The sequence below is a fragment of the Electrona antarctica genome, assembly GCF_951216825.1.
Source record: "Electrona antarctica genome assembly, chromosome: 13".
In the NCBI taxonomy this organism is placed as follows: Eukaryota; Metazoa; Chordata; class Actinopteri; order Myctophiformes; family Myctophidae; genus Electrona; species Electrona antarctica.
This window is the reverse complement of record NC_136794.1, coordinates 38,258,883-38,271,382: the sequence shown is the minus strand read 5'-3', so window position 1 is coordinate 38,271,382 and position 12,500 is coordinate 38,258,883. Positions and strand designations below refer to the sequence as shown.

The 12,500-nt window shown below is 45.2% G+C and overlaps 1 protein-coding gene across 2 annotated transcripts in view; it reads right to left on the bottom strand.

The window, feature by feature from the left end:
- cerkl (CERK like autophagy regulator) overlaps window positions 1-12,500 on the bottom strand; it is a 47,577-nt gene that overhangs the window by 7,082 nt on the left and 27,995 nt on the right. For both annotated transcript variants that reach the window (XM_079519172.1, XM_079519173.1), the window contains exons 5-7: window positions 11,703-11,766; window positions 4,456-4,610; window positions 1,041-1,115 (exon numbers count right to left, since the gene is read on the bottom strand). In XM_079519172.1, coding sequence (XP_079375298.1) covers window positions 1,041-1,115; window positions 4,456-4,610; window positions 11,703-11,766 — 294 coding nt within the window. The remainder of the gene's footprint in view (window positions 1-1,040; window positions 1,116-4,455; window positions 4,611-11,702; window positions 11,767-12,500) is intronic.

The following is a 12,500-nucleotide window of genomic DNA, read 5'->3' as shown; positions in this document are numbered from 1 at the left end:
ATGCAACATTATGCCTACCGTTTTTTGGTGGGAACGGAAGGCGGGGCTTTTCAGAGTCAAATCTCTCATATCTTCTGCCACTCTAGTGCCTTTATTTTGAAGGAAATCCCGGCACTCATTGTGTTAATGGATTAACACATTATTACAGTGGTTCCCAAACTTTTTAGCTCAAGACCCCAAAAAAGAAATTCAACGTTTGCCTCATGGGACCAGTGGCGTAAATTGACGGGTTTTTGCCACGCGGGTGCAAAATATGTAGGTATTTGTTTTATACAGTATAAGGAACAAACACTGAGGGAGAAAACGTCACTAATTCATCAACATTAGTTTTCTAAATTTTCTTAGATTTTTCTTCAGGAAATTAATGAAAAAATGGAATTTTGTTTTTAATTCATGAAAAGTTCAACTATTTTGGGAATGTTTGTTTTTGTTTTGAAATGTTATCTTTAACGAACTCTTGATTAAACTTGCTCTGCTATTTTTTCTTTTTTTAAATTTTTGTCTGCATTTGGGTTTCTACTTTCTCTAATACCTGTCTGGGTCACATTAGTGTGGTTTCTCTGTAGTATTACAGTGTGGTATACCTGTCTGGGTCACATTAGTGTGGTTTCTCTGTAGTATTACAGTGTGGTATACCTGTCTGGGTCACATTAGTGTGGTTTCTCTGTATTATTACAGTGTGGTATACCTGACTGGGTCACATTAGTGTGGTTTCTCTGTATTATTACAGTGTGGTATACCTGTCTGGGTCACATTAGTGTGGTTTCTCTGTAGTATTACAGTGTGGTATACCTGTCTGGGTCACATTAGTGTGGTTTCTCTGTAGTATTACAGTGTGGTATACCTGTCTGGGTCACATTCGTGTGGTTTCTCTGTTGTGTGGTATACCTGTCTGGGTTGCATTAGTGTGGTTTCTCTGTTGTATATGTGGTGGGTGGGTCTAGTTGGACATGTCTTTGTTCTAAATCTACACAGTGTGTACAAAAACAACGAGAATTAAATGAAACAAACAGGTTATTTATTAGCTCTATAATACATACCCAGGATGATGTGAAGAGCAGCTGTGGGTGGATGTCTCACGCCATGGACCGAACACGACACGATGTCTGTGGAACCTGGATGGATGGACACACAGACACACAGACACACAGACAGAAAGGAAGACAGACAGACAGGTAGGGAGACAGGCAGGCAGGCAGGCAGAAAGGCAGGCAGACAGACAGACAGACAGACAGACAGACAGACAGACAGACAGACAGACAGACAGACAGACAGACAGACAGACAGACAGACAGACAGACAGACAGACAGACAGACAGACAGACAGACAGACAGAAAGGCAGACAGACAGAAAGGTAGGCAGAAAGGCAGACAGACAGACAGACAGACAGACAGACAGACAGACAGACAGACAGACAGACAGACAGACAGACAGACAGACAGACAGACAGACAGACAGACAGACAGACAGACAGACAGACAGACAGACAGACAGACAGACAGGTAGGCAGGCAGGCAGGCAGGCAGGCAGGCAGACAGAAAGGTAGGCAGAAAGACAGACAGACAGACAGACAGACAGACAGACAGACAGACAGACAGAAAGGCAGGCAGGCAGGCAGGCAAGCAGAAAGGCAGACAGACAGACAGACAGACAGACAGACAGAAAGGCAGGCAGGCAGAAAGGCAGACAGACAGAAAGGTAGGTTTGCTCCCGATCAGATTCCAATTTTGAGTATCTGCCGATACCGATTTTTCCGGATCCGATATTTATATTTTCATAAAACACTTACAGTATGGCATAGGCTATCACAATAGTACAATATCCAAAATCACAGACAATAGTCAAATGGATATTGTCCCGATCATGTTTTTTTGCTCCCGGTCCGATTCCGATCATTTGGTAAATGACGTGATCGGCTCCGATTTCCGATCACGTGATCGGATCGGGACAACCCAGTCAGTGCAGAGCAGACCAGTGGTTCTCAATTCAGTTTCATGTCAAGGACCCCCAACTTGAATATTCGGATTCGAATTCCGGACTTTTGCTCTTACAGAGTAAAGGTCCTTTCATACGGGGAGGGGGTTCAGCGACAGCTCTGCTCATGAGACGCGTAGCGGAAAATCACACAATCCAGCTCTAGTCGCCCCTGCGGGGCGTGTGCACCAAACCAGAACGCGAAAATAAACGCACGCCTCTCGTTGAAAATGAATTGCTACAAGACGTGTCAGTCGCTCCCCCGTCTGAAAAGGCCTAACAAGGGACACTTCACCCCCTTTGCAACCAGATCTTATTTTATTTAGGAGACAATAAACACTTTCCTGGGGTTTGTATGTGGATAATATGTGTTTTTTGATATTTTAGTATTTCAAAGTGTCCATGATGACATGGGACAGTGGGCTCACTTCATTCCTGGACTACAATTCCCATAATGCTTTGGTGCACTGCTCCTCCTTGTGGATAGGGGGAGGGTTGTCTTACTGAGACAACATACCTGACGAAGACCCACAGAGGTCGAAACGTTGTAACAAATAAATAAATCTTCCTGGGAGCTACAACTCAGTGTGCGGACATCCATTCCTTTTTCATTGTACGTATATTTTTGACCAGCACCTGCAGAATGTCTTGAGATGTGCGTGCTTCCTGTCGGATCCTATCTCAACATGGAAATACTAAAATATCTAAAAACACAACTTACCCACATTAAAATAGAAACGTGTTTCTTGTCTCCAAAACATAATAAAAAAAAGATATTTGCTTTTAAGATAGTTGCTTAATGCCCTACTTTTAACCCATTTAGATTCTGAAAAAAATAAATAATACTAAATGATGTTGCTATATATACACTGTACATTTACATCCTGTCTTGAAAGGTAAAAACCCGTCCGTCTACTCCTAAATGCGAGTACTTTTTCCATCACTGCCAAAACGTTGGTGATCCATTAACTCCATACGATGTTTGTCTGTGTGCACACACAGACCTGAGCAGACGATTTAGAGTCCACTAAACAGACAGAGTTAATGATTGGAGGGATGAGCAACCAGGTCAGACACGACTCATCAGACCCAGATAGATGCTGCTGCTCATTACTGTGTTTACGCACACACACACACACACGCATGCACGCACGCACGCACGCACGCACAAGCACACACACAGCAACAGGTGTGCAGTGGTTTCTTTTAAACGTATGTAAACGTACAATACCACAATGTAGAAATAGCCTGCTACAAGTGAAACGCCTGTATTCAAAAATGTTACTTAAGTAAAAGTTCAAACGTTTCTTGGCATCAAACCATAAAGTACAGAAGAAAACCAAAAAAAAAAAAAAAAAAAACAATCTTTAGGGGCATGTCATGTGATCTACCTGCACACCCTTTGTGATTTACTGGTAGATCGCAATCTACCCATGCTTTAAAATAACTGAAGGTGTGTGTGTGTGTGCGCGTGCATGTGTGCGTGCGTCCGTGTGTGCGTGCGTCCGTGTGTGTTGGGAGGGCGGCATGTATATTTGTTCTGAATCGATTGTTAAAGTAAACAGAGGCGTGCGTGTGTGTGTATGTGTGTGTGTGTGTGTGTGTGTGTGTGTGTGTGTGTGCTTGCGTGCGTGCGTGCGTGCGTGCGTGCGTGCGTGCGTGCGTGTGTGCGTGCGTGCGTGCGTGCGTGCGTGCGTTCGTGCGTGTGCATATGATCTTTACATGCTTTTCAGATAAAGATCTTCATGATGGTTTCAGCTCAGGTGGATGACAGAGGATACTAATATAGTTTAGAATTGTGCCCTTCTTGAACTTAATGTTTGCAGTCATCAATAATCTTTTATAGGTTAGGATTAACCTCTTTAGAGGAGTTAATCTTTCTTTACAGAAATATGACATGTTTCAGAAAAAACATTGTTCAATCTGTAGTTATGTCTGTCTTTGATTATGGAGATGTTCTATAATTATGACACACTTCACTATCCGTATTGAAGCCTCTCGAAGCAGTCTACCATAATGCCTTACGCTTCATTACCGGTGATGGCTTTTACACTCATTACTGTATTTTATATGAAAAACTGGGCTCGTAGAGAACAACATTGTGTTTTATTTATGTATAAGGCCCTGTGTGGCAAGCTTCCGCTGTATTTATCTTCGCTTAAAAAAATAAAAAATAAAAAAGTCTTCGGGGCCTAAAATCAATCAATCTACAAGCTCACAAATGTGTCGATGTAGATCGGCTATAGATTAATAATTTTAAAATGTTTTTCAAAATTGTGTCACAAGATAATGTCATCAAATGGTGGTCCATCTCTCAAATGCTGAATAGAAAATGGGCCTTGAAATGAAAAGGGTTGAAAATCACTGCTGCAGAGGTTCTATATGGGGCATACCAGCAAGGATGATTCCCAGGGGTAGAGGTCTATAGGGGGGTACCAGCAGGGATGATGCCCAGGGGTAGAGGTCTATAGGGGGGGTACCTGCAGGGATGATGCCCAGGGGCAGAGGTGCTCTCTTGGGCTCGTCGTCGGACAGCGTCCAGCTCTCCCGATCCTCCTGGTCCTCCAGCTGGGCCCTGAGGACCAGGCCGTGAGCAATCTCTGCCACGGAGCCGTCTCCCCCGACGCACACCACGCTGACGCACGCGCACGCACGCACACACACACACACGTTTACATTACTCTGATTCTACACGCACCACCGAGACACAGATACATGAATATACTTACTGTAAGTACAGTACTCAAGTACTGTACTTACAGTACGTACACCTCAGACAGACAGACAGACAGACAGACAGACAGACAGACAGACAGACAGACAGACAGACAGACAGACAGACAGACAGACAGAGCCGTTTCCCCTACGACCCGCCTCTGGATAAGCGGCTGACTATGGGTGGATGGATGGATGGATGGGTGGATGGATGGAGAGAGAATGGTAGGTGACAAACCTGCGCCCACAACATTGCATTGTTTCCACCCAGATTTAATTATATTACTTATTACGAAAGAACCGTAACTCAAGAACCGTTGGGCACTAGGCCAGTGCCCAACGGGCACCACTGAGGCTCTAACAGGCACCGTTCTAGTAGTAAAAAAAGACAAAGAAGTTTAGGATTTAGCACTGACGGAAGTAGGGCCCTAGGAGTCTGCCGACCAGCTAAAAGAAATTAATTCATCAGGAGGATTTAAATCAGCTTGCAGCCAATGACAAAAAGACGACTCTAGATGAGGGGAATGAATAATTGCAGCAGCACTTTCGATATTATTGGACCAACCTTGATTGGCGACATCTGTGAGGACATATATATATAGGGGCGGTGACACAGACCCTCTCCATTTGAGAGGTCATATATAGGGGCGGTGACACAGACCCTCTCCATTTGAGAGGTCATATATAGGGGCGGTGACACAGACCCTCTCCATTTGAGAGGTCATATATAGGGGCGGTGACACAGACCCTCTCCATTTGAGAGGACATATATATAGGGGTGGTGACACAGACCCTCTCCATCTGAGAGGACATATATATAGGGGTGGTCACAGAACCTCTCCATCTGAGAGGACATATATATATAGAGGCAGTGACACAGACCCTCTCCATCTGAGAGGACATATAGAGGCGGTGACACAGACCCTCCATCTGAGAGGACATATAGAGGCGGTGACACAGACAGGGCTCCAGCGTGCGACCTATTAGGTCGCATATGCGACTTAATTTATTAAGGGTGATACTTAAAATTGAATGAGGTCGCACAGGTGCGACTTGCTGGAAGGATGAGTGGAGGGAAAAAAAACATCCCGCAGTGCTTGCCCGTTCCATTGATTGAAAACATTGGACGTTCGCCTGACGCCCAGTGTTCAAAGAACGATCGTTCACGAAAACCCACAAATAAGCCCTTCAGATTTGGATGGTCAGAGCGGCGCGATTACATACAAAGTCAATTCAAAGACGAGAATTGCGCAAACGGGCGCGGCGCGACCTGCCGCGGTACAAACTGGACGAACCGAGGCGAATATATATTTAGGTCTGAACGCAGTTTATCAGACACAAATTAACTAATCTTTCTCAGCTGTACAATTTCACTGGAGCGCGCATATCTAACTGCATGATGATCAGTCATGATCTACACAGACAGCCGACTCCCGACCCAAACACTGAGTGAAACTTAGTAAACGTGTTGTTTGATTAAACATGTGCCACGAAAAATAGCTTCCAAAGCTTGTTATGTTTGCATCGAGGAGGTAGCCTATGTGTCCATACCATAGGTCCATACATGCTGATCGGCCAACAAAATACATTAATCTCCCTCCCAGTGAGTGAAGAGCACTGATGCCTGATTTATTCTTCGTGTTCCGTGCTGAAAATAGCTGATCTACAAGCTCACAACGCGTCGCGTCCGCGACGCGTTGTGAGCTTGTAGATCAGCTATTTTCAGCACGCGGAGATATGCAGGCTCTGAGAGCATTCAGAAACTTTTGCCTTCACAATAAAAGCATGCAGCTTTCACAAGTTGGCCCATAAAGACAAGGAAAAGGATTAAGAATTTGGTGGCATTTCACATTGCAAAAGATTTTTTCCAAAATGTAGAAATATTATAATAAGGAATTAATTTGGATAATGGTAATGGAGATATTGTACAAATTGTCACTTTATTAATCCAAAAGGTTTGGACTGCATTTAATTTTCAACACAAAACCTTAAACTGACTTTCTGTGTGTGGAATATAAATATTGCCTTTATTGACTGAGTGACTTTGTGGTGGGTTGAAACCATCTACAGTGTTTTGAAGTATAACCAGGTAGGTTGCTGTTTTTTACACAGTGACCTTTGTAGGGGGTTTTATGATTCAAACCTTTAATGGTGGAAACCACTACATAAATAAATGGCGCCCGATGTGGGGGCATGATAAGATCATGTATTAATACCACGCTATACAAAGAAAAAATGGTGCTACCTAATTTGTGGTGGCGCTACCAAATGAAAAGGTAGGTGGCACCAGTGCTACCTGTGAAAAAGTTAGTCTGGAGCCCTGGACACAGACCCTCTCCATTTGAGAGGACATATATATATAGAGGCGGTGACACAGACCCTCTCCATCTGAGAGGACATATAGAGGCGGTGACACAGACCCTCTCCATCTGAGAGGACATATATATATAGAGGCGGTGACACAGACCCTCTCCATCTGAGAGGACATATAGAGGCGGTGACACAGACCCTCTCCATCTGAGAGGACATATATATATAGAGGCGGTGACACAGACCCTCTCCATCTGAGAGGACATATAGAGGCGGTGACACAGACCCTCTCCATCTGAGAGGACATATATATATAGAGGCGGTGACACAGACCCTCTCCATCTGAGAGGACATATAGAGGCGGTGACACAGACCCTCTCCATCTGAGAGGACATATAGAGGCGGTGACACAGACCCTCTCCATTTGAGAGGACATATATATATAGAGGCGGTGACACAGACCCTCTCCATCTGAGAGGACATATAGAGGCGGTGACACAGACCCTCTCCATTTGAGAGGACATATATATATAGAGGCGGTGACACAGACCCTCTCCATCTGAGAGGACATATAGAGGCGGTGACACAGACCCTCTCCATCTGAGAGGACATATATATATAGAGGCGGTGACACAGACCCTCTCCATCTGAGAGGACATATAGAGGTGGTGACACAGACCCTCTCCATTTGAGAGGACATATATAGAGGGGAGGTCACAGACCCTCTCCATCTGAGAGGACATATATAGAGGGGAGGTCACAGACCCTCTCCATCTGAGAGGACATATATATATAGGGGCGGTGACACAGACCCTCTCCATCTGAGAGGTCATATATAGGGGTGGTGACACAGACCCTCTCCATCTGAGAGGACATATATAGGGGTGGTGACACAGACCCTCTCCATTTGAGAGGTCATATATAGGGGTGGTGACACAGACCCTCTCCATTTGAGAGGTCATATATAGGGGTGGTGACACAGACCCTCTCCATTTGAGAGGTCATATATAGGGGTGGTGACACAGACCCTCTCCATTTGAGAGGACATAGGGGCGGTGACACAGACCCTCTCCATTTGAGAGGACATAGGGGCGGTGACACAGACCCTCTCCATTTGAGAGGACATATATAGGGGTGGTGACACAGACCCTCTCCATTTGAGAGGACATAGGGGCGGTGACACAGACCCTCTCCATTTGAGAGGACATAGGGGCGGTGACACAGACCCTCTCCATTTGAGAGGACATATATAGGGGTGGTGACACAGACCCTCTCCATTTGAGAGGACATAGGGGCGGTGACACAGACCCTCTCCATTTGAGAGGACATATATAGGGGTGGTGACACAGACCCTCTCCATTTGAGAGGTCATCTATAGGGGTGGTGACACAGACCCTCTCCATTTGAGAGGTCATATATAGGGGTGGTGACACAGACCCTCTCCATTTGAGAGGTCATATATAGGGGTGGTGACACAGACCCTCTCCATTTGAGAGGTCATACATAGGGGTGGTGACACAGACCCTCTCCATTTGAGAGGCCATATATAGAGGGGAGGTCACAGACCCTCTCCATTTGAGAGGACATATATAGAGGGGAGGTCACAGACCCTCTCAATTTGAGAGGACATATATAGAGGGGAGGTCACAGACCCTGTCCATTTGAGAGGACATAGAGGCGGTGACACAGACCCTCTCCATCTGAGAGGACATATATATAAGGGCGGTCACAGACCCTCTCCATCTGGTGAGGCAGGGCTTCCCTCTGCGCCTCAGCCTAATAGCCTGGACTCATGCCAGCACACCCACAGATCACCACAATGACAACTAACCACTTCTTAAACCCTCTAGACTTAATAAAAGGGACCCGAGGCACTTCTCTACTTGGTAAATAAGTGGTAAATTAAATGGTGCATTTATATAGTGCTCTTATCAAAAGCGCTTTACATAGATGTGCATTACATTCAGCCATTCACACACACATTCATACACCGAAATGAGGGGTTCAGAGTCTTGCTCAAGGACGCTTCGGCATAAACTCTGGGGAAGCCCGGGATCGAACCGAGAACCTCGTAGTTCAAAACGGCCGCTCTACCGGCCACTCTACCCCTGAGCCAATGCTGCTTTCCCTCTGCACCAAATGTCTGTTTCCACCAGAATCTGGACACTGGGGTTCAACTGGTTAAATCCAAGGAAGGTTGGAGACAGACACGATCCATTCCATGATCCGTTACGGTTAAATCTTCGGGGTGTGAAACCTCATATGTCCAAAACTGTCACTTTTCAGGATTCAAATAAAACAAAAATAGCAAAAGTAGCAGATCCACTCAAAGCTCAAAATGTGTCGCCTTGTGCAGCATTTTCAGCTTGTAGATCTGCTACTTTTGAGTGACACTGCAGTATGATCAAGTAGGGCCTTAATGATATAAAACTGGATCACTGTAATCCTTTTTTTGACAGGGCCGTTGCTAGGCCACGCCTTGTGCAGCGCTCGGCGTCATGTTTCGCGCAGTGCGCGCAGCCATTCACTTCCTTGTTTACGACCTGACAAAACTGTCTCCAATCTCTCTGAATCTACGTCGCTCTCCATGGTTTTGATCAGAACGCTGATGTTCTGTCCTAATTTCTGACTTAACCAAGCATCTCGTTTAGAATATAAACGCTTCTAAACAGAGATGAGATGTGACACGAGGTAGTAACGGAAGATTATGCCTCCCGGTTTTGGGGGGAAATGGAAGGCGGGGCTTTTCAGAGTAAAATCTGCCTCATCTGCTTGGCGTCTTTATTCTGAAAAATTCCCCCGGCAAAGTTAGTGTTAAAAAGGACCTAAAGATGTCTTTAGCACAACAGTTGTTAATTTACGAAAAAGAATAAATAAATAAAACACAAACTATGATGATAAATATGGAGATAAGAGGTTTCTGCCCGACAGCAACGATATGCTATTTGTAGGTTAATGATAGTGATCGAGTCTAAGACAATACCGGACGACAATCTAGTTAAAAGCGTGCAGGTTTCTGCCTGTCGGCTTCCCTACTGTCTTCCTTCTCTCTGTGTTGTTTATTGATGACTGGAGTTAATCTCATCTCCTGACTGACATCCCATAATATTACTGACCCAGGGATTAACACAGGCCTGGGTCTCCACAGCAACCACCAGTCTAATTGGCAAATGTAGGTTTCAAGCAAATCCTTCGGACTCTGCCTCTCTGTAACACGAGCACGCACGCACACACACACACACACACCCACACACACACACACTGACACAACGCACGCACGCACACAGCGACAGCGACACACACACCTTCAGTCTATCTGATGAGCAGCTAGCCTAGTGAGGCTAATCTGAGTTAAGCATGTAGGATGAATACAAAAGCAGCTTACACACACACACACACACACACACACACACACACACACACACACACACACACACACACACACACACACACACACACACACACACACACACACACACACACACACACACACACACACACACACACACGGGTTCTGTCTATCATTATATGTAGCTATAGGGGTGTAACAATATAGTAACTGTATCGAAATATTGATGTGAATTAATACAATCGAGGTTTATCGATATGTAAACAGCAAATATCGTATCGTTTGACTTTGGATCGTATCGTTTTGCAATGGAAATAATCGTATCGCAATAATGAACCAATATTATCATCCATGTATGGTATCGTCAACCGCTGAGGATCAGATTACTGCAGTGCAACAACAACAACAACAGGTTGAGGCGTTGAGCTATAATTTACAATTACAATTTAGGTATTTAGCAGACGCTAATCCAGAACGATTTACAGTAAGCGAGAACAAAAACATGGTAATACATACATACATACTTGCAAAGTATGCAAAGCATGCGTATAGCGTGCCATACTGCAAGGCAAGCCAGCTGCCTGCCTGCCTGAGTTGAATGAAAAATCACACCCGTGTGAACTGAGTGGTGCAAGGTCTTATATAGCCTGATCAGCTGTGGTCTGACGTAATGTCAGTGACCATAGTAACCATGCTCATTTTGTTGGGTCCCACGTATAGGTACACACACGTAAAGGGACACACATACATAGACACAAACATAGATACAGACAAAGCTGGGTTTTTTTGCATGGCGCGATTTCATGCCAATAACATTGTGCAGGAAACCCTGAAACGGATCTCGGAACAAATTGTCAAGGTCTCAGGTCCACGCCAGCTCTGTGCCGTCATTTGAAAGAATTCTCGTTATGGGTCGGAATCGGACAAAATTGTCACGGTTCCATCCAGGCTTTTTTTTTCTTATTTGAAAATGTTTTCGGAGCGGGTCGGAATCTACTTTCACAGATCCATTTTGGGTTCGGGACCATTTTTTGGGGGACTTGTGAAGAGCTCTTTGTCTTTATTGATTCTACATCACACAAAATTATAAGTGATAGTGTAGATTAGAAGTTAATGTCGGAAAACACTTGATGATGTCAGCCTAAATGTCATATTTGACAATTTCTCCTTTCATTGTCAATGGCAAATATTGAGACGTGTGTGGACAAAAGCTGGATATAGGAGGGGCTAGCGCCCCTCAAAAATAAAGATAGACTGGCCGAGAGACAGACAGACAGACAGACAGACAGACAGACAGACAGACAGACAGACAGACAGACAGACAGACAGACAGACAGACAGACAGATATATACCCATCAAATTCATCCAGATTACACTCCTTCAGTACAGACAGAGCATGCCCCTTCTTCTCTGTGACTGGAGAGAGAGAGAGAGAGAGAGAGAGAGAGAGAGAGAGAGAGAGAGAGAGAGAGAGAGAGAGAGAGAGAGAGAGAGAGAGAGAGAGACACACACACACAGAGACAGAGGAAGAGAGACAGGCAGAGATGGAGAGTGGGATGGTAAAGAAAAGAAACACAAGTGAGTTTTCACACAGGCGCCCTGTGCGTGCGTGCGTGCCTTTCTGCGTGCGTGCGTGCGTGCGTGCGTGCGTGCGTTCGTGCGTGCACTGCCTACACACACAGATAAGCACACAAATACATGTCCGAGAAACATTAAAGTGGGGCAATGATATGAAACCATCTGGATTACCTAACCACGCACGCGCAAACGCACACGCACACACACACACACACACAAGGAGAGGAGAGGACAGATGCACGAAGCCTCTGCCCCTGGATCAGGTTACCTAGCGACTGGGGACCGCCATTAACTCTGACCTTTAGACCTATTAACACACACACACACACACACACACACACACACACACACACACACACACACACACACACACACACACACACACACACACACACACACACACACACACACACACACACACACACACACACACACACACACACACACACACACACACACACACACACAACCTTAAAAATCACACCCGTGTGAAATGAGGGGAGCTCTTATCATCATACATCATCTCATGAACAACTGAATTTATGTGATTGTTTAGCCGATTTGCTCGTCTA